The sequence below is a fragment of the Sordaria macrospora genome, chromosome 6 (assembly GCF_033870435.1).
Source record: "Sordaria macrospora chromosome 6, complete sequence".
NCBI classification, from domain to species: domain Eukaryota; kingdom Fungi; phylum Ascomycota; class Sordariomycetes; order Sordariales; family Sordariaceae; genus Sordaria; species Sordaria macrospora.
The window spans coordinates 706,858-731,580 of NC_089376.1; the positions used below are offsets into that span (position 1 = coordinate 706,858).

Here is a 24,723-nt window from a genome sequence, read left to right on the forward strand (position 1 = left end):
TTTCTTTCCACTGCCCTTCCATTTCCATTTCCATCCACTTTTCCCCCCCCCTCGCTCTTCCCCCCTTCCCGGCTTCCGCCTTCTTCATCAACGAAACTGCCAGGACTCCTGCCAGCTTGTTTGGCTTTCCACTTCGTTTGATTTTTTTCTCCCCTCTCTCTTCTCTTTCCTCTTACTCCCTTCTTCCCTTTTACACCCGCTCACACCGGCAACTTTCTGTCACTCGCCTCCTTCCTCCCCCCCCCCCCTCATCGCTCGTTCCGTCGCGCGACCGTGATCAAAGAACCCTCTCGGGGTAATTTGATCTTCTAGGAGGCCTGCGTCGTTGGCATCATTGCCCACCGCCAAGTCACCGCGCCAATCGTTTGTTTGGAGAGGAGAAAAGCAAAGCGGGTAGTTTGGACAGGAAAAGAGGAATAATAATCATTCGGTTCGACTCGTTATCGCTGCTCATCGACAAAAAACAACAACACACACACACACACCTGCCGCAGCAGCACAATATCCACCTCTGCCTGCAGTCCCGCTGCACAACACACGCCTCCAAGCAGCCAGAGCAACTGACAACAGCAGTCAACGCCAACCTCCTTTCTGCGCCTCCCCACGGCCCACCGCGCACGTCGATCGCTCATCCCGCTTCACCACCCCTTTCGCACCCCGTTCCAGGGCAGTTCTTGTTTGTCTAGCACCAACAAGACAGGTTCCACCACCCCGATAAACGGCTCTTCAGCACCCACCGCTCATCATCATCATCATCAACCATCACCAGGAAGGAGCTGCATTGACTGCAGTGGCCCGCCACTTCTGCCATTTCTACGCCTACCAGCTTTAGTAATTGTCGGTGTTGTAGTCGTTTTGCTGCTGCCTTTGTCGCAAGCACCAGCCGGCTACAGTTCTCAGTTTTTGGTCTAAACGCTAATTATCCATTCGTTGATTTGTCGTCTCCCATGCACTTCTGATCCGGTAAGTTGGTGGAATTCAAGCCGCCATGGCCTCACCATGTTGTTCCAGCCCGCTGACCTGTCTAGCCTAGCTTATAATTGCCCAACATGTCGGGATACCCACAGCAAGGCGGCGGAGGCCACGATGATGGCTACGGCCATGCTCCCAACGCAAATGGAAATACAGACTCGTATTACAACGACGATCAACAGTACTACGATAACCGTAATGGAGGAGGGCAGCCTGCCGGCGGTCACGCTCACGGTCAACAAGGCGAGGGTTATTATGATGAGTCGTATGTTTCAATCTTGCCCTTTTCCTGTTTCAAAATGTGTCGGACTAACGCCTCGTTTTCCTCTTTCGCAGCGGCTATTACAACGCCGACCCAAACAACCCGTACCACCAGGACGGCGGCTATTACGACAACCACGAAGGTTACCAGGAGGGCTATGACAACGGCTACTACGACCAGCATGGCTATGATCAGGCCGGCGGCTATCGCGACAACCATGCCGCTCGTGGCTCTGAGGAGGATTCCGAGACCTTTAGCGATTTCACCATGAGGTCCGACATGGCCCGTGCCGCTGAGATGGACTACTATGGCCGCGGCGATGAACGCTACGACAGCCAGTATGGCGACCAGGGCGGTGCCCGTGGTTATCGCCCTCCTTCCTCCCAGATCTCTTACGGCGGGAACCGCTCGTCTGGCGCCTCGACGCCAAACTACGGCATGGACTACGGTAACGTTCTTCCTGCCGGCCAGCGCTCCAAGGAACCGTATCCCGCTTGGACGTCGGATGCCCAAATCCCCCTCTCAAAGGAGGAGGTGGAGGATATCTTCTTGGATTTGTGCGCAAAGTTTGGTTTCCAGCGTGACAGTATGCGCAACATGTACGACCATCTCATGACGCTTCTCGACTCCCGCGCTTCCCGCATGACCCCCAACCAGGCTCTTCTCTCGCTCCATGCCGATTACATTGGTGGCGACAACGCAAACTACCGCAAGTGGTACTTCGCTGCCCATCTGGATCTGGATGATGCCGTCGGGTTCGCCAACATCAAGGGCAAGAAGGGCGGCCTGAAGCGCACCAAGAAGAAGACCAAGGGTGACGAGGCCCAAAACGAAGCCGAGATCCTTCAAGAGCTGGAGGGAGATGACTCGTTGGAGGCAGCCGAGTTCCGTTGGAAAACTCGCATGAACAGGATGTCGCAGCATGACCGTGTGCGACAGCTTGCCCTTTATCTTCTGATCTGGGGCGAAGCCAATCAGGTCCGCTTCATGCCCGAATGTCTGTGCTTCCTCTTCAAGTGCGCCGATGATTACCTCAACTCGCCCGCTTGCCAGAACATGGTCGAGCCTGTTGAAGAGTTCACCTTCCTCAACAATGTCATCACCCCGCTGTATCGCTACTGCCGCGATCAGGGTTACGAGATCTACGAAGGTGTCTACGTCCGTCGCGAACGAGACCACGAGCAGATTATCGGTTACGATGACTGCAACCAGCTCTTCTGGTATCCCGAGGGTATCAACCGCATCGTTCTCGAGGACAAGAGCAAGCTGGTGGACGTTCCTCCCGCTGAGCGTTATCTCAAGCTCAAGGATGTCAACTGGAAGAAGTGTTTCTTCAAGACTTACAGGGAGAGTCGCTCGTGGTTCCACATGCTTGTCAACTTCAACCGTATCTGGATTATTCACTTGACCATGTTCTGGTTCTACACTGCCTACAACATGCCTACCATTATCACCCCCAATTACGAACAGCAGGTTAATCAGGGACCCCCAAGGGCTGCCATGTGGTCCTTCGTCGGTTTCGGTGGTGGTGTCGCGGCGGCAATCAACTTTGGAGCAACTATCGCGGAATGGGCCTATGTTCCTCGCAGGTGGGCTGGTGCGCAGCATCTGACCAAGCGGCTGTTCTTCATGATCTTCGTCCTCATCATCAACTTGGCTCCTGGTGTCTACGTCTTCCTTCCGGGCAAGTCGGGTGAGGAGCTGATTGCGCATCAGAACAGCACCCCTGCCTATGCTGTCGGCATCGTGCACTTCTTCATCGCTCTCATCACCTTCCTGTTCTTTGCGGTCATGCCTCTTGGTGGTCTCTTCGGCAGCTACCTCACCAAGAACACGCGCAAGTACGTCGCCAGTCAGACATTCACTGCCAGCTGGCCTCGCCTCAACGGGGCTGACATGGCCATGTCCTTCGGCTTGTGGGTGGTCGTCTTCGGCGCCAAGTTCGGAGAGTCGTACGTGTATTTGACCTTGTCGATTCGCGACCCAATTCGTTACATTGGTCTTATGGATACCTCGTCATGTCTTGGGGACTCGATCCTGCAGAAGTATCTCTGCCCTTACCAACCGCAAATCACGCTGGCTCTGATGGTCTTCACTGGTATGATCTTCTTCTTCCTAGATACATATCTGTGGTACGTCTTGATCAATGCCGTCTTCTCGGTTGCTAGATCTTTCTACCTCGGTTCCTCGATCTGGACTCCTTGGAGAAACATCTACTCTCGCCTGCCCAAGCGTATCTACTCCAAGGTCCTCGCGACAACGGACATGGAGATTAAGTACAAGCCCAAGGTCCTCATCTCCCAGATCTGGAACGCTGTCGTCATCTCCATGTACCGCGAGCACCTTCTGGCCATTGATCACGTCCAGAAGCTCCTCTACCACCAGGTGCCCTCTGAGCAGGAAGGAAAGCGTACTCTGCGTGCCCCCACTTTCTTCGTTTCCCAGGAAGACCACTCTTTCAAGACCGAGTTCTTCCCTCAGTACAGCGAAGCCGAGCGCAGAATTTCCTTCTTCGCCCAGTCGCTCTCTACTCCGATCCCCGAGCCTCTCCCCGTTGACAACATGCCCACCTTCACTGTCATGATTCCTCACTACAGCGAAAAGATTCTTCTTTCTCTGCGTGAGATCATTCGCGAAGATGAGCCCTACTCTCGAGTCACTCTCTTGGAATACCTCAAGCAGCTCCATCCCCACGAATGGGATTGCTTCGTTAAGGACACCAAGATTCTCGCGGATGAGACCTCGCAGTTCAACGGCGACGCCGAAAAGGAGAAGGAGAAGGAGAAGGAGAAGGAGACCGTCAAGAACAAGATCGACGATCTTCCCTTCTACTGCATTGGTTTCAAGTCCTCGGCGCCCGAGTATACCCTCAGAACCCGTATTTGGGCTTCGCTTCGCTTCCAGACCCTGTACCGTACCGTCTCTGGTTTCATGAACTACGCCCGCGCCATCAAGCTTCTCTACCGTGTCGAGAACCCTGAGGTAGTCCAGATGTTCGGTGGCAACTCCGACAAGCTCGAACGTGAACTCGAGCGCATGGCTCGTCGCAAGTTCAAGCTGTGTATTTCCATGCAGCGTTTCGCCAAGTTCAAGAAGGAGGAAATGGAGAACGCCGAGTTCCTGTTGCGCGCCTACCCCGATCTCCAGATTGCGTACCTCGACGAAGAGCCTCCTCTTGCTGAAGGCGAGGAGCCTCGCATTTACTCTGCTCTCATCGACGGTCACTCCGAGATCATGGAGAACGGTGCGCGCCGGCCCAAGTTCCGTATCCAGCTTTCCGGAAACCCCATTCTCGGTGACGGAAAGTCCGACAACCAGAACCACGCCATCATCTTCTACCGCGGCGAGTACATCCAGCTTATCGATGCCAACCAAGACAACTACCTGGAGGAGTGCTTGAAGATCCGCAGCGTTTTGGCCGAGTTCGAGGAGATGAAGACCGACAACCTTTCGCCTTACACTCCCGGCGTCAAGAACGAGGTCCACCACCCTGTTGCCATTCTCGGTGCTCGCGAGTACATTTTTTCTGAGAATATTGGTATCCTTGGTGATATTGCCGCCGGTAAGGAACAGACATTCGGTACGCTCTTCGCCAGAACCTTGGCCCAGATTGGTGGCAAGCTCCATTACGGTCATCCCGATTTCCTCAACGGTATCTTCATGACTACCCGTGGCGGTGTCTCCAAAGCTCAGAAGGGTTTGCATCTCAACGAGGATATTTACGCCGGCATGAACGCTCTCTTGCGTGGTGGCCGTATCAAGCACTGCGAGTACTACCAGTGCGGCAAGGGTCGTGATTTGGGTTTCGGCTCCATTCTCAACTTCACCACCAAGATCGGAACTGGTATGGGTGAACAGATGCTCTCTCGCGAGTACTACTACCTCGGAACTCAGCTCCCGCTCGATCGTTTCCTGTCCTTCTACTACGCCCATCCCGGTTTCCACTTGAACAACATGTTCATCATGCTCTCGGTCCAGCTCTTCATGCTTTGCTGCGTTAATATCGGCGTTCTGCGTCATGAGACGATCCGCTGCGAGTACAACCGCGATGTCCCCATTACCGATGCCCTCTTCCCCACTGGCTGCTCCAACACCGACGCTCTTCTGGACTGGATCTACCGCTGCGTTCTCTCCATTTTCTTCGTCTTCTTCCTTGCTTTCGTTCCCCTGATTGTCCAGGAGTTGATGGAGAAGGGTGTGATCCGCTCTGCGACTCGTTTCCTCAAGCAGATCTTCTCCCTGTCGCCTTTTTTCGAGGTGTTCGTCTGCCAGATCTACGCCAACTCTGTCCAGCAGGATTTGTCCTTCGGCGGTGCCAGATACATCGGTACCGGCCGTGGTTTCGCCACCGCGCGTATCCCCTTCGGTGTGCTCTACTCCCGTTTTGCCGGTCCTTCGATCTACTTCGGAGCTAGGTTGGTCATGATGTTGTTGTTTGCCTGCTTGACTGTCTGGCACGCTGCTTTGATCTACTTCTGGATTTCGCTCATGGCCTTGGTCATCTCGCCCTTCCTCTACAACCCTCATCAGTTCTCCTGGGGCGATTTCTTCATCGACTACCGCGAGTATCTCCGCTGGCTCTCGCGTGGTAACTCTCGCTCGCACGCCTCCTCTTGGATCACCTTCTGCCGCCTTTCGCGTACCAGAATCACTGGTTTCAAGCGCAAGATTATCGGAGACCCGTCGAGCAAGCTCTCGGGCGATGTTGCCAGGGCTGCTATCACCAACCTTTTCTGGGCCGAGATGTTTACCCCCTTCATCCTTGTCTGCTTGACGGTCATTCCGTATCTGTTCATCAACGCGCAGACTGGTGTCGCAGGTGAATTTGGACCTCGCCGCGACGATTTTGAACGCGGGAAAGTTAAGCCTACTGCCGCCCTGATCCGTCTATTGGTTGTCACGTTCGCGCCCATGGCTGTCAATGCTGGTGTCCTTGGCGGCTTGTTCGGCATGGCCTGCTGCATGGGTCCTTTGTTGAGCATGTGCTGCAAGAAGTTTGGCAGCGTTTTGGCAGCCATTGCCCATGCTATTTCGGTCATTATCCTCCTGGTCATGTTCGAAGTCATGTTCGTCCTCCAAAACTTCAAGTTTACCCCTACGCTCCTCGGCATGATTGCCATGGTCTCGATTCAGCGCTTCATCATCAAGCTCATTGTCTCGTTGGCGTTGACTCGTGAATTCAAGACTGATTCGTCCAACATTGCCTTCTGGACCGGCAAGTGGTACTCTATGGGCTGGCACTCGGTTTCGCAACCTGCTCGTGAGTGGCTTTGCAAGATTACGGAGCTCAGCATGTTCGGCGCCGACTTCATCCTTGGCCACATCATCCTGTTTTTGATGTTCCCCGTCATCATCATCCCCAAGGTCGATGTGCTTCACTCGGTTATTCTCTTTTGGCTCCGCCCAAGGTATGTCATTCGACTTGTTTTGCTGTTTTGACTCTCGCTAACATGTATCTTTGTAGTCGTCAAATTCGTGCCCCCATTTACTCGTTGAAGCAGACGAAGCTCAGGAGGAGGCGTGTGATCCGCTATGCGATCCTCTACTTTATCTTACTTGTCATCTTCGTCGCCCTGATTGTTGGACCGATTGTGGCCGGTAAACAGATTGACGACGCAACTCTCGAGCAGTTGAACAACTTCGGCGATGGAAGTTTCATCCTCCGGCAGTACCCCTGGGTGCTGGGCAGTGGTCATGACAATGACGACACCAGGGGTCGTTTGGAGACGGGAACCAAGTACACTGGCTACTCTGGTGTTTGGACCCCGACGACGACCTCAGACTTTGGTTCTGAGCCTACTGGTGGGGCTGAAAGGAGGATGGCATTCTAGGGTGATGAGACAAGGAAAGGGGAACTGGTGGGTTAGCATGGGGTTGATTGGTTTGACACTATGTCACCAGTTCTCTGGTATTTTTTTGTTTCGATTTGTTTGTTTTGTCTTTTCTTTTTGGGTTTTGCGTGGTTAGTAGCAACGGAAATCATGAATTGCGGTGTAAAACTCGGTTGAATGTTTGTGTGAGAGAGAAAGAGGGCTTTGTGTATTTGGTGTTAGATTATCCCATATATGTTTCTTCCCTCTCTGCTCCCTCATCTTGCCCCATCGGTGGCAACACTGCGAACGGGCAAAATCTTTGCATGTACGGGTGAGGAAGACACTGAGCAAGGAAACGGGAGTCGGATTCCGGAGGCGGTTGTGGCGGCTGCGGTTTTAAAGGCATGATACACACGGCTTTGCTAAACTCGTCTTTCTCTTCTTGACGCTCTCTCACTCGAACCTTCTGCCGTGGTCTTTCTTTATTTTTAATATCATTCGATCATATCTAGTCTCGGGGAATTCTACAATCAATACATACTAGTATCATAAGCTCAAGCCTTGTCCTGTTACTTGCACTTCCTCGTCCATGGCCACCAATGTTTGTTTGACAACCCTGGGATATTCACATTTTTTAGGTTGACATCGCGGAGAAAAGAATGTGTGGTGGGTTTGACTGGTGGTGGTGGTGTTATGAACTTGTGTGTCGGTGGTTCGATGATGGATCACTCCGAGGCAGACTCGGTGGGTCCGTTTGAGCCAAGATCCAACAGTGGTGATTGGCCCACAGGGCAATTACCCCTGAGCTTGTGCAGCAATTGAAAAATTATGCAAGGGTGATTGGCTCTTTAAGTGCAGAGAGGCCAGGCTCAGGTAGGTACATTGGAGGCCACTGCCATGCTGAATGCCCGGCCTGAGTACCTACCTCTACCTACCTACCTAGGTTGTACCTGTACGTCCTGGTGCTAAGAGATTGAGTGGCCAGCGAGGTGCCCAGTATAACGGCCTTGAACGGTAGCTGGAACACTCCGAAGGGTCCGACACGTTCGGCGTAGGCGACCCCAACCGCCGCTTTCGTGGACCTCGTGGATTTCTTGACCGCCCAACTTCTCCGATTGTCAGTGTCAGCGTCAGTGTCAGCGTCAGTGTCAGCAACGATCGCGTGGGCAAGACGGGACAGACTGACAGTTTTGAGTTCCACTCTTCCTCTCCTTGAACCTTTCTCCATAATCATTTTTGTTTCATAACAAAACCACGACGAAGACTCGAGAGATCCCCGAGGTTCTCCCAAGCAAAGAGGTTCGTCCGTCCCTAGCGGTACCTCTCTCTCGATCTCGGTCGACCATCACGGCATTCTGAGCGAGCACACGATCCTCTCCCGATCTCCTAACCATCGACGTCGAGTCTCGGGTTGGAAAACGGATCTACGTAGTCGTAGCCGGCGCGCGCATCTCCATCCGATATCCCCAACCGCCGCCGCATCACGCCCGTCGAGCGAGCGCATTCCCCTCGATCGCATCGCATCGCGTCGCATCCTACCCAACCCATCAACCTCGGGCTAGGCACTAGACGAGCAACAAGATGGAGCTCCAAGAACTCCAAACCCTCCTGACCGAATGGCTCGACGAAGCCACCAACGCCTTCCAAAAGGTGCCGGGGTCTGCAGTCCTGATCCGCTATGTCAGGTCATCGTACCAGAACGACCCGGTGCGCTCGGCTATTGAGCTGGTGCTGGTCATCTTCTTCATCCGATACCTTATGTCGCCGGCGTATTCGACTTCGAAGCAGAACTTTATCAAGTTGACTGACGATGTGAGTTTCACGACGAGGGAGACCGGGATGGAGGGGAATGGGTTGTTGAGTAGAGAGGGCCAAGTGCTGATTCTGGGACAAACAGGAAATCGATGAGCTTGTTGAAGAATGGACGCCCGAGCCTCTCGTGCCGGACATGACCGCCCTCGAGGAGATGGAGGCCGAGAGGTTGCCAGTTATTGTTGGGTAAGCTATCCATCCACCTTGATAATCGCAAAAAAGAGACGAATGCGCTGACACAGGAGAACAACAGCCCGACCGGTCCCAAATGCAAGCTCTCCAACGGCCGCACCGTCACCAACCTCGCCTCGTACAATTTCTACAACCTCAACGCCAACGAGCAAATCAAGGAAAAGGCCATCCAGACCCTGCGCACCTACGGCGTCGGCCCCTGCGGCCCTCCCCAGTTCTACGGCACCCAGGACGTGCACATGCGCACCGAAGCCGACCTCGCCAACTACCTCGGCACCGAGGGCTGCATCGTCTATGCGCAAGCCTTTTCGACCATCTCCTCCGTTATCCCAGCCTTCCTGAAGCGCGGTGACGTCGTCGTCGCCGACCGCGCCGTCAACTACTCAATCCGCCGCGGTCTCGAGATCTCGCGCTCCAACATCAAGTGGTACGCGCACAACGACCTGGACGACCTTGAGCGCATCATGCAAAAGGTGGCGGCCGACCAGGCCCGCGCCAAGAAGCTGACGCGCCGCTTCATCGTCACCGAGGCCCTGTTCGAGACCACCGGCGAGATGAACGACCTGCCACGCCTGATCGAGCTCAAGGAGAAGTACAAGTTCCGCATCATCCTGGACGAGACCTGGTCGTTTGGCGTCCTGGGCCGCACCGGTCGCGGCCTCACTGAGGCTCAGAACGTCGATCCCACCCAGGTGGACATGATTGTTGGTTCCCTCGCCGGTCCCCTCTGCGCCGGTGGCGGTTTCTGTGCTGGACCCAAGGACGTCGTTGAGCATCAGCGCTTGACGGCCGCCTCTTATACGTTCTCGGCGGCGTTGCCAGCCATGTTGGCTATTACCGCCAGCGAAAGCTTGCATGTCATTCAGGAGAACCCCGAGGCGACGCTGGGCGTGTGCAGGGAGAATGCGCGGTTGATGAGGGCGCAGCTTGACCCCAAGAGCGACTGGGTTATTTGCACCAGCGCGCCCGAGAACCCGATTCTGTTGTTGGTGCTGAAGCCGCAGGTGGTGGAGGCGAGGAGACTGACGGTGGAGGATCAGGAGAGGTTGTTGCAGGAGTGCGCTGATGAGGTATGTCCTTTTTTCCCTTTTGACTTCTCCATTCTATCTTGCACTAACAACCCCCGCAGTGCCTCGCAAACAACATCCTTGTCACTCGCCTCAAGGGCGGCCCCATCACCACCCACGCCGGCCTCAAGGATAACGTCTACACCGCCACGCCTGCCCTCAAGGTCTGCGTCACATCTGGTCTGTCCAAGAAGGAGACCGAGAAGGCGGGCATTGCCATCCGTCACGCTATCACCAAAGTCATGACCAAGAAGGGAAACAACAAGTTGGGGGTTCCTACTGCTTAGACAGACGTCGTCTCGAAGAGCGGCTAGCGGGTGTTCACTTCTTGTTTTTGTTTGATTCTTTTCCTTCTTGCCTTACTCACACCATGCTATATAAATACTTTATTGGGATACTTCAAAGGCGGTAGTGGGGTAGAGAGAGGGGGGGCTTATGGAGTGTGCGGATGTTGGAGGAACGGCGGCTGTATGGAATAGGAAAAAGAAAAATGATGGTTTGAAAGGACATGGGATACGAATTAGATGGACGGGATGGTTGGTTGATAGACAAGGTGGCAGGGTAGATGGGATGGATGGATGTCATGATAGACCAAGATAGTCAAGTTAATTCGTAATGATGTGAACGGTATTGGATACATACTACCTTGTGTAGGTAGTTGTCATGGTCCCGAGGTCAAGTTGAACGCAGTTCGAGCGGATATGAGGCCTTGGAAGAAGAATGATTATCAGCTTGCTTGCTAGGTACCTACCTAGTAGGTATTCTCCCTTGAGGTGCAGTATTGCTATCACATATGCTTTCCGTTCGGTCTTCTCCATCGCATAGTATTCATCATCGTACACACATACCAGACTTTCGTATTAAGTCAGATGTCTCCCTCACCAAAGCCATACCAAGGTAAATAAAACCTCCCTATTCCACCATCTAGCAGCGGGATATTCGTACATATTTCTGAAACCCCCCAAAACCGAAGTCCACCAAAATTTGCATGAACAAGCAAGTAAAAGAACAACATAGAACATCGAGCTCGAACAATGCCCCCCAGACCTAAATAACAATCACAGAACAGAAACAAAAAACCAAATAACGAACTGATAAAAACCATCACAAGATGCCTAGGTACCAAAACTCTCTTCCTTCACCCTCAAAAACGCCAAGCAAGCGAGCAGTCCACCTACGCAGTAATCATCGATCATCACCACCTGTATGAATTCCCCAAAACTGCTCGGCATAAAACGTCCCCCTCTCCGCTTTTTTCCACGGATCATCAAACGCCGTAAACATGTACACCTCAAAATCCCCATCATCCCCAAACCCCCTGGCTTTCGCCTCCTTCCAAATCTCCATCACGCCCCTTACCACCTCCTTCTGTTCCGCTCTTCCGGGCACAGCCTTGTAATTTGCGTTTCCCTGCGTCGGCCAGCCTGTTTCGGTGACTACCACTCTTTTTTGTTTTTGTTTCGTCTCTCCTTTTATGTCCGTTGAGGTTGTGGCTGCCTCGCGAATATTCAACACCTGCCTCTTGACAAAGTCCGCCGCCTGCTTCGCCGTCGTGTGCGGGTCGAAGAACGGATGGACATTAACGGCGCAGTAATCCGTGTCTGGGCTGCTGCATAATTGCGGGTGTTGCAAGACGGCGACGAAGGTGTCGACGGTTACTACCGGCCCGTTGTAGCCTTCCCTCCGCAGCGCTTGGCGGGCTGTACGTACCGCGGCTAGCACTTGGGCGGGCGTGGCCTGTCCGTTGTTCACTAGCTCGTTGCCGACGCTGATGGTGTCAATCAGGGTATCCCAGACTTGCTGCACGCTCATCTTCTTGGGGGAGGAGCTGGTGGCTACAAAGGTTTGCACGTCTTTCACCAAGGTGGTGATTTGCCCAGTGAGATCTGAGAGATGGAAAATTCCGAGGAAGAGCTTCAATGGCGGGATTCCAGGCGGCGCAGACGCGGATGCTGAAGAAACGGCACGGAGCGTGTTTAGGACTTGGGAGCAGTCGACGCCGTAGATGCGGACGGCTGAGTAAAGGCCTGTTTTAGCAATCTTGCGGAAGTCCGAGGCAATGTTGGTCGGGGACCGGCATCCCGTGAGATCGTAGGGGGCGTACGTTACGCCGGGGAGACGTTGGGGGATGAAGCCGGGGTGAATGTGAGTGGTGGTGTTGATGTTGGTGTTACTGAGACTTGACGTGTTATTTGTTGATGGAGGCGTGTTGTTCATGGGCTTGGTGGGCTTGGTGGGTTTGATCAGTTTTTTGTTGACCTTCTTGTTGTACGAAAGGTACGAAGAGAGGTTGGTGCGCTTCGTTTTTGATTTGAGTGTTGTTTGTGCCCGGATCAAAGATGAGGACGAGGAATTTGGCGAAGAGGCAGTTGCTTGTAAGATGATGGGGATGATATTCTTCTCTGTGCTGGGCATCTGTGCATTTTCATCCACGTAGACGACTACCTCTTCGACTTCTGTAGCTGTCGAAGTTGCAGCGGTTGAAGGTATTTCAACGGCGGAGGAGATGTCTTCTCTTGCTGCCAACGTCATAACACTCTCAGCTCCTCCGACTCTCCGTCCCGTAGATGGTGTTCGAGCTTCCAAGACAGTAGATATTCCATCTTCTTCGTCTCCAACCAAAGCCTCTGGTGCTTCGGTCTTATTCACCTGGATAGGAATATCGATCAGACCCGGGTGATGGCGGTGACGGGGTGGATGAAGACGATGGAAGTCATATTGATGCCGAGCGGTCTGACTGCGGTAATGGCCTAATCCTAGATTTGTCTAGTCAGCCCACCATCTCCTTATTTGTGTGTTTTCTAATTAATTGATTGGAGGCTTACTGTCATCACCAGCGGCCGAAACAGAAGACAAAGTACATCCAAGGATACTAGCCACCAGGGCCAGTCGAGGGATTTGTATCGGATATCTCATCGTGAATTGGGAGTGTCCTCCGTCTGTCTATCCGTTCTGTTCACACTTGGTCACTTGCGCGGGGTGAAACAAAGAGACTGTCGTAAAGCCTAACAAGAAAAAACGAGAGACGAGAGACAGAGTAACTCGGACAAAGATTTGATTAAGACAAAATAGTTGAGGTCAACTCAACCATCAATTACCAAGAGAATCCAAAATCCAAGACTGCGAGAGATGAACAAACGGTGCTCTGTATTTGGCAGACGTAAGTACAAGTGAAGTGTGGCAGAAGCGAACGAAGGGCAACCCAAAATACACAAGAGAACTAAAAGAAGCTCGTCCACTTCCACTTGCGTAGATTCGAGTCTTCAGTGGTTGACTTGCTCCTTCTTCTCTTCTTCCCAAGTTCAAATCAACCATTCAGCTCTAGTTCTTTCCCAAACGGAAGCCGCTCATCGCCAACTAACCCAACCCAACCCAACCAGGAAGACGAGACACTCCCCAACAGTTAGTTCTTTCTTTCTACACGGTGATTGAGCAGGAACGAGAAGTCACGTAGGATGGTGTGGTGAGCACACAGTGTCCTTCCACTTTGGAAACATGACCCAACCTACCTCTAGTAACACCCTCACCATGACGAACATCACTGGAATGCTAAGCCTATTATTACCCATTTATCAACAGCTGAGCCCCACGTGTCCTCCTCGCTCGTGCCCGGTAGTACTGGGGATGTCCCAGACTGGATCATTGGAGGCGTAAGTAAGCTAGACTCGGCATTCCTTTCTCCTCGTTTCTGGCAGTTGGTTAAGTATCCTGAAGTCAGGTTCATTCAAATCTTGTCACTTACCGCCGACACTGGCAAGGTCGAGACCTTTGGGCAGACCGTCCTCGGCACATATTAGCTAGATCGGCACGTGTACGATAAGAGGTACATAGATAGGTAGTTATGCGATGGAGGCTTATTATTCGGAATATTGTATATCTTGGGAGTACTGAAACATAAAGGAAAGGACCCGTGGTTACTTGAAATAGTGTCAAGGTCCAAATCTATCAATCGATGCCGCCAGCCGTTCGGGACGATATGATCCTATGGACCGACTGACTGACTGAAAGAAAGCAAAGGAAGTGTCTAACGTCGCTTTTAACGAGATGACAAAAACACCCAAAGCGTGAGCAATCAATACCCCTTCTGGGCCTACGTTCTTTAGAGGTATCCATCATAGTAAACACAATACTCGTATACAATCACAACCCATGGAACCCAACCAAACCCAATTTACGCCACTGATTCCCATATCCTCCTCCCATCCCTTACCACCCACCCCATGTCATGATCAGATCAAGCACCAGCAACAACAGCCAGCCCCTCATAAATCTTCTTCCTAACCGCATAAAACGTCCCACCCACTTTCATAGCCGCATTCAACAACCCACCACTCGTCGTCCCAGGCATCGTATCACTCGGCAACCCCACGCTCTCCAGTTCCACCCTGCCGCCCTGCGCTGTCGATTTGCGCACAACAACCACATCGTCGATCAACAGCGTACCTTCGCCCTTGAACTCCACCTTGTGGCCTGCGCTCAACATTGCACGACGCAAGTCAGCTAGGCGGAGCTCGCCTACGTGGAGGGGTTGTGCGGCTTGGGAGCGGACGGATAACGAAGAGGCTAAGGTTGGCGGGACGAGGTCTAGCGTGGGAAGAGAGGCGGTGGTGGTTGGTAGTGTGTTGGTGCCTGTTTTTACTAAGGCTGTAGACGGCTCAGAGGGGGCGGAACCGTCTTCGAGTTTTGGACGTTTTGCACTGTCGGCGTCTTCGGTAGAGGTAGGCTGGAACTCGCCTCCTGGAAGCAACAGGCCCGTGACGGTGACGATTCCTAGACCGCGCACGTTCTGCCATTTGAGACCCTTGACCAGCGGATCGGCTAGTTTCAGGACCCAGGCGTTGGTGTCGACCGAGGCGTCGACTGTTGTGCCCACCGCGGGTGTGAGCACCTCGATGGCGGACTCGGTACCGGTGGATTGGGCAATGAGCAGCTTCTTGACGTCTGCGGCCAGGGCCAAGGTCTCGTCTTTGCCGCCGGCGACAAGGACCAGCTTGCGCGGCTGGATGAGCGGGATAAGCATGGTCAAACTGCGCTTGTCGTGGAGGCCGCTGAAGTCAACAAAGGCGATGCGCAGGTGGACGGGGATGGTCTCCTTGGTGACCACCAGCTTGGCGGGGCCGTTGAGGGTGTCGTCTTCTTCGTCTTCGAGATCGGAGAGGTCGTCGCCTGCTGGGCCGTTCTCGGAAAAGGGAGCGGCGTCGGCTTCGCCTGCGGAGAGGCGACGGCGGTCGTTGTGGTGGGGCCGCTTGTTGGGCCCCAAACCGCCTCGGCCCCTGCCGGCTGTTCCAACGTCTTCCCACTTGCGCTTCTTGCCGAGACCTTCGAGCTCTTGGGTGTTGTTGTTTGCTTGGCCGGCTTCTGCGTTCTCGGCGTCTTCGCGTTCTTCGGCGCGAAGGTAGTCTTCGGGCCGGATCAGTTCGCCAAATTCGTCGGCACGCCTCCTACGCATGGCGACGGGGAACATGCGGTCTCGGCCCTTCTTGCCGCGGACATTGAAGTCGTATGTGTTCTCCTTCTTGATGAGGATGGTGACACCGAGGTCCTCGTCCTTGAGGGCCACCTTTTTGCGGCTTGCTTGAGCCATGGTGGTTGCAATATTAAGAGCCTTTCCTTGTTGCTCTGTGTCGGAGCCTTCTGAATCGGTGTCGGTGTCGGTATCAGCGTCATCCAACACGTCTCCTGGTGCTTCTAATGTGGTGGTGCCACCGCTTTGTAGAGTGGCCTGTAGCTGCCGTTGTGTTGCTAGCCATTGTTGATAGACGTTTAGCTCATCACCCTCAAGCCCCTTTCGTTCAGCAGTTTCTACCTCCAACTCGCGGTTACCAGCATAGACCTGTTCGAATGTGTCGCCGTTGCTGGTACGTTCTGTCGCCACCCCGTCCCTTCTCTCTTTCCACCACTCCCATAGTGTCCTCGCAATCGATGGTTTGTGGTTCGGCTCGAAGTTGGGCTTCTCCGTTAGAATGACCAAGTTACGCGCATCAGCGGCAATAGATTTGAGAATATCCTTGGAGAAACCCCAGTCCAGGCTCGCGTCGCTGGCGAGAATAACCTTGGCTCTTGGTTCGGTATCCTCCGACTGTTTCAAAATCTTCTCAATCTGTGCCTTGCGCTCCAGTAGCCTCAAGTATTTGAAGTCGAATGGTCCTGGTCCGGTCTGGTGATTACCCTCATCTCTCCTGTTGTTCCTCCTCGATTCGTCCGCAAAAGCTTCAAACTCTTTGATAATGTTGTCGTCCATCCACTCCAACATACTCCTGGCATTCTTCATGGTACTGCTGATAGTGCGTCCGGCAAGGAACAGTTTGGCCGACTTGAAGACATCATTGTCCTTGGCGACCTCTTTTCTCCAGGCGTGCTCGAGAAGATAAGACAGCTCCAACACCCTGGCGCTCGAATCAACGGGGATAAGGACGGTACCACCTCTGGCAATGCAAAGCTTGATCGATTCCATCAGTTGTTCGTCACGCTTGAGACGCGACAGAGAGGCATCCGGGGTACGACTGCTGCATACTAGAGCTGTTGGCTTGTGCAACTGCTCAATAACCTGTGTACTTCCGGCACCGCCATGATTGCCACTTAGCCAAGCCGCTCCCGCAAAGACATTCTCGCGGGAATGGTTCCAATCAACGGCGTAGACAATCGACTCCAACCCATGCTGAATGTGCCAAATCGTTCCTCCTAGTGTGTGGCCCGAGTTGTATGCGGTAATCGTGAGGCCGTTGAGAGGCGGGGAGAAGGGCGACGGTAGCGGCTGATGTGGCTGAGAATACTTTAAAGGCTGGATTAGAGAGAAGTATTTTGTGATCTCCTCGGGAGTGGGTGGCTGGAGGAGGAAGGTGTTCTCTGCCGAGGCGGCCTGGGAGTAGCCTGAGGCGTACGATACTTCGGCGAGCGAGGCTGATGAGATGGTCGTCGCGGCTAGGGGTGTCGAGGCATAGAGGTCCTGTGTCAGGGTACGGCCGAGATCGATGACGGGGCGCGTCGCATACACGGGAATGCGCTGGAAGGGTGGGAAGTGCTTGCAGCAGTGCGCGTAGGCGGCTAGATGGGGGACGGTCGCGTGGGTGAGAAGAATGAGCGAGAGAGTTGGCGCTATTCTGCCGAGCTCCCTAAGCTTTTCGACATCAAAGGTCTCGTCCCAGCCGACATCGATCAGGATCTTGACGCCGCCGTCGAGCTCCAGCAGCGACTGCGAAGCCGACGAGTCGGAGAGGGCACCCTGGAGAGGGCAGAAGCTGAACATTGTGTGAATGTATTATTACCTGTGTTGGTAAGCGTGGGAACCGTCCAAGAACTCCATCAGACTGGAGTGGTGTCCGATATGGAGGTGGGTTCAGTTGTTGGTGGGTGTGATGTAGTGGAGTTGTCTTGGGAGACGGACGTTGAAAGATGGATTGCAGTGCAAGAGGCTCTGTTGACCCATGCTGAATTGGCCTGGATTGGCGGTTACAGACGCGGTTACAGGGCCCAATTGGACCATTCAGGGGGGGTTCCTAGTGCAGCACTACAGGCGCCTCTTTGTCGCGTGGGCTTGGTGTACCTTTCCACTCGTACCGCACAGCTGGCTGCCAAGTGTCGATGTGATTGGCTGACAGCCGGCAGACTTTCTCAAAGCTCAGACCGAGGCGTGTGCGAGGGACCTGCAGCTTCCAGGGGAGCTTCCATTCTTTCCTACATGCGCTGTTGTTCAGTGGACTTGAAAATACCCGGCGATTGACACGGCAGCATCGCGGCCCCACTTTTAGCTGGCCCCGGGCTGAGACGGGACTCGCTGGAAAAGGACAGCTCGACAGGACCACCGCGTTACACTGGAGCGGTCCCGCCCGCGATAGAGCCAGATAACCTCCACCGGGAAACACCACTGTTCGTCCTCTACCACTCCGACCCTCAGGCCTCAACTACTAACAACTTATAATTCCAACATGGCCTGTTGATGCCTCGACGACCTCAAACAAATCTGCTGGGCATGATCAACAACAACACTACGGACATCCCACGATAAACTGCCGTCCTTCCACCTTTACTCTTCTCGACCCCGACCCGATCTCGATCCAGCTCCCCTCCCCGAGAGGTCGACGATTCGCCGCCGCCCCCTTTTCTTCCATAATAAATATAACACTCATATACGACTACGGCTACGAAACTCTAAACCACTCGACGACGACACCCACAACGACGACGACGGTGACATATTACTACTAATAAAGAACAACAAACATGGCCGACTACTCCATGTACCACGCCCTGGGTCAGGGGGAACCCCTCGACCCCAACGATCCCAACCGCACCACACAGCCGGCGCCCCCTCAGTTCCAACCGCCAGTTGCCCCGAATCCATACCATCCCGGCGCCGAATACAATGCTCCCGGCCAGCAACAACCTCAGCAGCAGTATGCTCAGGCGTACGGCCAGCAACAACAATACGGTGCCCCCTCTCCCTATGGCGCCCCTTCTCCTTATGGCGCCCCCTCGCCCATGGCCGGCCCCCCTTCGGCCGGTTTGCAGTCTCCCTACGGCGCTCCTCCTCCACAATCCCCCATGTCGCCAATGGATGATCTAGGCTTGGCTGCACAGATGGGTGGCATGTCCTTGGGTGGTGGTGCTGGTGCCGAACACCACGGGAGGAAGAAGAAGAAGGATCGCCATGCCTTCCACAATGTCGAGGCCCCCGCCGGCTCTTCCCAGCCCTTCAACGGCATCCCTCCGGCCGGAACTCCTGCAACCCAATTCCTCAACGCCGACCCCTCCCTCGCCGGCAGGATACCAGGTCATCAGGGCCACGGTCAGTTCCCAATGCCCGCCAGCCCAGCTTTCAGCCCCGTCCCTACCTCTGCCGCCGACTTCGCCGCAAGGGACGCTACGCAGGGTGTTGGTTCCGGTGTCTTTGCTGCCGGCGGTCCTCAGGGGGGCAAGCCTTCGCCAGACGATACCCCCAGTGTCCCCCTTTCTCGGGACTCTGTTCAGCCTTACTTCCAAACCAACGTATACCCAACCTTTGAGCGCCTCGTCCCACCCCCGGCTCTCACCTCGTTTGTTGCTCTCGACCAGGGTAACTCCTCACCCAAGTTTGCTCGCCTCACCATGACCAACCTGCCGGCAAGTGCAGAAGGTCTTAAGAGCACTGGTCTGCCCTTGGGTCTTCTCCTCCAGCCCCTGGCCGAGACTCAGCCTGGCGAGCTGTCCATCCCTGTTCTCGACTTCGGTGAACAGGGCCCTCCACGCTGCCACAGGTGCAGAGCTTACATGAACCCCTTTATGATGTTCAAGGCCGGCGGCAACAAGTTTGTCTGCAACCTTTGTACCTATGCCAACGATACCCCTCCCGAGTACTTCTGCGCTCTTAGCCCCCAGGGCGTCCGCGTTGATCGTGACCAGCGCCCCGAGCTGACCCGCGGAACCGTCGAGTTCGTTGTCCCCAAGGAGTACTGGACCAAGGAACCCGTCGGCATGCGCTACCTCTTTGTCATTGATGTTACTCAGGAGTCTTACAACAAGGGCTTCCTGGAGTCCTTCTGTGAAGGCATCCTGAGTGCTCTATATGGTGGCTCCGAGGAGGGCGAAGAAGAGCAGGATGAGAACGGAGAGCCAAAGAGGAAGATTCCCGCTGGTGCCAAGGTCGGCTTTGTCACCTTTGACCAGGAGATTCACTTCTACAATTGCAACCCGGCGTTGGAACAGGCCCAGATGATCGTTATGCCCGACATCGAGGACCCCTTTTTGCCCCTGAGCGATGGTCTCTTTGTGGACCCCTACGAGTCCAAGGCGGTCATCAGCTCGCTCTTGACTCGCCTGCCCCAAATGTTCTCCAACATCAAGAACCCGGAGCCTGCCCTGCTGTCCGCACTCAACGCGGCAGTCGCTGGGCTTGAGAAGACGGGCGGTAAAGTCTTCTGCTCCCTTGCGGCTCTGCCTACCTGGGGTCCTGGCCGTCTCTTTATGAGAGACGATGGCAAGCACCCTGGTGGCGAGCCTGACAAGAAGCTTTTCACTACGGAGCACCCTGGATGGAGGAAATTGGCCGAGAAAATGGTTTCTCTCGGAGTTGGTGCCGATTTCTTCATGGCTTCACCATCTGGCGGCTATCTTGATATTGCCACCATTGGCCATGTCTCCTCTACCACCGGCGGTGAAACCTTCTTCTACCCCAACTTTGTCGTCCAGCGCGACAGCACCAAACTCTCCCTGGAAATCCACCACGCTGTCAGGCGCGAGACCGGCTACGCTGCCTTGATGAAGGTCCGCTGCTCCAACGGCCTCCAAGTGAACTCCTATCACGGCAATTTTATTCAGCACACCTTTGGCGCCGACCTCGAAATCGGCGTCATCGATGCTGACAAGGCCCTAGCCGTCACCTTCGGTTACGACGGCAAGCTCGACTCCAAGCTTGACGCACACTTCCAGGCCGCCTTGCTCTATACCACCGCCTCCGGCCAGCGTCGCGTACGCTGCATCAACGTCATCGCCGGCGTCTCCGACCAAGCGCGCGACTGCCTCAAGTTCATTGACCAAGACGCTGTCGTCTCGATCCTCGCCAAGGAGGCCAGCACCAAGCTTTCCACCACCAGCGCCAACCTCAAGGAAGTCCGCTCCTCTCTGACTGAAAAGACCATCGACATCCTGGCCCTCTACCGCAAGAACCACCTCGCCGTACCCCACCCACCCCAGCAGCTCGTCATGCCTGAGCGTCTTAAAGAGTTTGCCATGTACGTCCTGGGAATGCTCAAATGCCGCGCCTTCAAGGGCGGTAACGAGACCACCGACCGTCGCGTGCACGACATGCGTCTGATCCGCTCTATGGGCGCCCGCGAACTCTCTCTCTATCTCTACCCCCGCATGATCCCGCTACACAACCTCCAGCCCGAAGACGGCTATCCCGACGCCACCACGGGTCACCTGCGCATGCCCTCGGCTCTGCGCGCCTCCTTTGCCCGCGTCGAGCCCGGCGGCGTTTATCTGGTTGATAACGGGCAGGTCTGTCTACTCTGGATGCACGCACAGACTGCGCCCGCGCTTATTCAGGACCTGTTTGGCGAGGACAAGACAACGCTGCAGTCACTCGATCCTTACACGTCGACTATCCCTGTTCTGGAAACGCACTTGAATGCGCAGACGAGGAATATCATTGAGTACATGCGGACGGTGAGGGGCAGCAAGGGGTTGACGATCCAGTTGGCGAGACAGGGCATCGACGGAGCCGAGTTTGAGTTTGCGCGGATGTTGGTGGAGGATCGGAATAACGAGGCGCAGAGCTATGTGGACTGGCTGGTGCATGTGCACAAGGGGGTGCAGTTGGAGGTGAGTTTTCGCAATCCTACACCTACTTCCTATATCCCTCTGGTAGGTGACTGGTGAACGTAACGGCTTGCTAACATTGAGGAATGACACACAGCTCGCTGGTCAACGTAAGAGGGAAGATGGCGAGGGACACTCGGCACTGGGAAGCTTTACGGGATTGAGACCTTCGTATTGGTAGGCGCCAGGGTGTCAGGAAGACAGATGAGGGTTGGGGGTTGTTATTACGTTTATGTGTATTGGGAGGAAAGCGAGATGTGATCAAGAGGGATCAAAATCTGGTGGATATATTCGTTAGTTGGAGCTTCAAGAAGGATGGGCGGAAAAAGAATACCATGATAATTTATTTACGTTCCTACCTTACTTTATTCCTCATTCTTTACGGGATCTCGGTTATTGATTACCTTGGGTCTAGTGCCTTGGGGAGTTGATCACCTTGTAAAGTGGGTGGCCATAAGTGGACATAAATGGACAGTAGGTATACGGTTTGCTATATCATAAGACCCTCGTCGTTCCTCTTACTCTTGCACTTGACCGTTACGGTGACAAGATTATTAAGGTAACTAACTTTACTTGGCTTACTTACCTTACTAACTCACCGTACACTACTTACTTCCTTCACCGAAACTGTAGGTACCTCTAACTTATCCAGTTCCTACACCGAGCCCATGAGCCCACGAGCCCAATAAAGACGCGGATCTCAGCTGAATAAAGCCTACCTAGATCTACCTAGTGTCTAGGTGCTCTCGCTTGCTTCGCTATCTCCGAAACTTTACATACAGTACCTACATTTCCATGGTTACCTAGCAATCCGATCACATCGCTTATGTACGTACATACCTAGGTAGAGGTATGTATTGTTACCCGCTTTATCTGTCTGTGGGTTGGTTCCAATATTTATCCAACCCAGAGGTTACCCAAGACTTTCTCCCTGCCTGCGTCATCTAACTCCGACATCTTGCAGGATGACATACGATGACAAAACCATCTGATACCCGCGACTGCGACTGTCCCTCGCATCGCATCGGTCCCTTTCGTATAAACCCTACCGACCTACCTACCCAGCCAGCCAGCCAGCTAGCTAGCCAGCTCATCCCGAATGTCGATCCCAACAACGACGCTGTATACCAGTAAGTACCAGGGGTTTGAAATCCCGCCTGGGAACCCAAGCCAAGCCATGGTCTGCGGTTTTGTAAAGCTTTGTATGTATGTATCTAGCTAGAAGGCAGCAAGGGCGGAGGGAATATGAAAAGTGCATGATAATGTAATGTACCTACGTTGTATTTGTCTTTCTCCGACGATATAAAATGACGAGACGAGATTCGGAATATATATCTATAGCTTTTTGAGTTTTGATTGTCGACGTGAAACTTTTGTCTTGTCTTGACTTGACTTGATTTTATCATGCGTTTGGGCGGGGACTTCTATTAACTCTGTTACTGTCATTTTAAACTTGTCAGAGCTTGAGACCGGGCCTGGTTACCTAGGGGAGGGAAACCAGAGGCCAAGTGGAGACGGGATTCGTGGAGATTCGATCCTGTTGGTGTTGGGTATGAATACTGCGTACACTACTGGTAGGTTACTCAGCGATATAATCACGAGTTCAAATGCTATGAAGATGGTTGATGTGTCAAATCACTGCCATTTTCTCTCTCTACTTTACAGATATGCTCTATTTGTGTAGCTTGTAGGTCATCGCTAGGTATGCGTTTTGGACTGTCGGTTAGAGGTAGGTTAGCAGTCAGTGGAGGAAAACAGGTAAGGATAGCTCACTCAACAGTCTTTGCCCGTTCAGGCCTGCGGCCGCCTCCTACATCCGCCATAGACACTCCTACATACCTTACTCTTTTTAATTCGGTAGTTGCCAGCGCCAATCTTATCTTGTTGTTGTGTTTCTTCGATCATTCTTATCTCTGTCGTTAAGATTAGTTTTTATCAGATCATCCAATCTTTTTTTGCTTCTTCCTCGCCTGTCGTGCATCCACGTTATTTGCGCCGCCCTTCACTTCGTCAAAAGTGGCCACCCACATCAAACTCAGCCGTCCAGTCCACTTTGCGAGCTCCAGCAATAATGTGCCAAATGATTATTCTAGTCGAGTTGTCCGCTCGATCTGTCATCATCGGTCATCAACGGGGTCGGAGGGTCGGTAAATCGGCAGACTAATCCCCCGTTCGAACCAACTTCCCGATCATGCAGTCACATAGTTCGGCAGGATGCCCCTTCCGACTTTCCAAGCATTTCATTCCGGGGTTTGGGCATCGAAAACGGTCAACCGGCTCGTGATCCCATCAGTTGTGACTTCTTGATCTTGCGTATCCTGCGCGACCGGTGGAGCCTAACGAAGTCAAATGCTTATTTCGATGCTGAATGATGATCATGGGTTCGGTGTCTCCTTTCTTTTTCTTGCGGTTTCCCTTGTATATGAGACAAGAAGTACATAGGTATGGTCTCGATCCTACAGATTGTAGCAAGCCTCTCGCGTCTGTCGGGATGTATCCCGGAGCTAGTCACTGGCGTGGTCGTCCGGCGGTTATTTTCCGCCTCTTCTTGCCAGAGTGGGATCAGGTTAGGTAAATCCAAGCGATATGTAGCGCGAAGGATTCCTGCTTTGAACCTCCTTGCTTCTTCCCCGACTGCACGGCCTCTTGCTTTTTCCAACCCGTTGAGGCTCTCACCGGCTTCACCCTCAATCCTCATAGGCGTGTCTGTCGGCTTTGCCGTCTGGTGTTGCGTTGCTTCTCAATTATTCATGCAGCGGAGGGAGGGGCTTCGGCGGTTAACTTTTCCAACACAGGTCAGCTCTTGAATGGTTGGCTTGTTGAGCTGTTGGCGAGGTTACATGCTAGATGAGACTTCGAGGTCCCAAGTCGTTTAGGCGCGGAAGAAAAAAAGAGCAGCAAGCCGGGGAATGTGAGATCGAGGAGGTCGCATGAGCAGAAGGAGATTTCAAGCTAGGTGAATGATATAGCGTTGTAGCGAGGAAGTAGCAAGGAAGCGATCGAGGTGGTGCTATTCCGCTTTGAACGCCTTGGGTAGCAGCAGCAGAAGGAATGAGACAGCAAGAAACGAAAGTGAATATGATGTGCCAGTTATCAGATGCTCCAGGTGAGCAAAAGGCCAAAAGGGAGGGGGAAAGAGGGATTATGGATGAACCTGATGGATTTTTGAACGAGTCCCGGAATCCTTTTTCTCGTGATGGTAAGGGAAGATGGGGAATTTGGAAAGCATTGGGCATCCCATATGATAACGAGTACAAACAGTAAGGTTCTTACTCCAGGCAAGGATGTGGATTTTACCGTTCGCAAGCTA

The 24,723-nt window shown here is 53.6% G+C and overlaps 5 protein-coding genes across 5 annotated transcripts; 3 read left to right on the forward strand and 2 right to left on the reverse strand.

Moving 5' to 3' along the window:
• Positions 1-104: 104 nt before the first annotated feature.
• On the forward strand, positions 105-7,614 carry SMAC4_05918 (uncharacterized protein). The gene is made up of 4 exons (XM_066090361.1): positions 105-963; positions 1,029-1,237; positions 1,309-6,642; positions 6,699-7,614. The coding sequence occupies exons 2-4, from the start codon at positions 1,050-1,052 to the stop codon at positions 7,063-7,065; spliced, it is 5,889 nt and encodes a 1,962-aa protein (XP_065947400.1). The 5' UTR covers positions 105-963; positions 1,029-1,049; the 3' UTR covers positions 7,066-7,614.
• Positions 7,615-8,161: 547 nt separating this feature from the next.
• SMAC4_05919 (uncharacterized protein) lies at positions 8,162-10,405 on the forward strand (the record flags this gene model as incomplete). The annotated part of the gene is made up of 4 exons (XM_066090362.1): positions 8,162-8,859; positions 8,945-9,045; positions 9,113-10,121; positions 10,181-10,405. The coding sequence occupies exons 1-4, from the start codon at positions 8,629-8,631 to the stop codon at positions 10,403-10,405; spliced, it is 1,566 nt and encodes a 521-aa protein (XP_065947401.1). The 5' UTR covers positions 8,162-8,628.
• An 898-nt stretch (positions 10,406-11,303) lies between these two features.
• SMAC4_05920 (uncharacterized protein) lies at positions 11,304-13,098 on the reverse strand (the record flags this gene model as incomplete). The annotated part of the gene is made up of 2 exons (XM_003345715.2): positions 12,944-13,098; positions 11,304-12,874 (listed from the first exon to the last, which is right to left on the reverse strand). Exons 1-2 carry the CDS (start codon positions 13,032-13,034, stop codon positions 11,304-11,306), a joined length of 1,662 nt encoding a protein of 553 aa, XP_003345763.1. The 5' UTR covers positions 13,035-13,098.
• Positions 13,099-14,098: 1,000 nt separating this feature from the next.
• On the reverse strand, positions 14,099-17,456 carry SMAC4_05921 (uncharacterized protein). Its single transcript, XM_003345716.2, has one exon. It carries the CDS (start codon positions 17,362-17,364, stop codon positions 14,353-14,355), a length of 3,012 nt encoding a protein of 1,003 aa, XP_003345764.1. The 5' UTR covers positions 17,365-17,456; the 3' UTR covers positions 14,099-14,352.
• Positions 17,457-18,338: 882 nt separating this feature from the next.
• On the forward strand, positions 18,339-21,805 carry SMAC4_05922 (uncharacterized protein; the record flags this gene model as incomplete). Its single annotated transcript, XM_003345717.2, has 2 exons — positions 18,339-21,416; positions 21,511-21,805. The coding sequence occupies 2 exons, from the start codon at positions 18,339-18,341 to the stop codon at positions 21,592-21,594; spliced, it is 3,162 nt and encodes a 1,053-aa protein (XP_003345765.1). The 3' UTR covers positions 21,595-21,805.
• Positions 21,806-24,723: the final 2,918 nt, after the last annotated feature.

What these genes read in the sequence shown, in the direction of transcription:
- SMAC4_05918 (XM_066090361.1), top strand. Translation starts at nt 1,050, where the DNA reads ATGTCGGGATACCCACAGCAAGGCGGCGGAGGCCACGATGATGGCTAC. An exon ending in GAGGGTTATTATGATGAGTC is followed by an intron (nt 1,238 to 1,308) that starts GTATGTTTCAAT and finishes CCTCTTTCGCAG; the next exon opens with CGGCTATTACAACGCCGACC. An exon ending in CTCTTTTGGCTCCGCCCAAG is followed by an intron (nt 6,643 to 6,698) that starts GTATGTCATTCG and finishes GTATCTTTGTAG; the next exon opens with TCGTCAAATTCGTGCCCCCA.
- SMAC4_05921 (XM_003345716.2), bottom strand. Translation starts at nt 17,364, where the DNA reads ATGTTCAGCTTCTGCCCTCTCCAGGGTGCCCTCTCCGACTCGTCGGCT.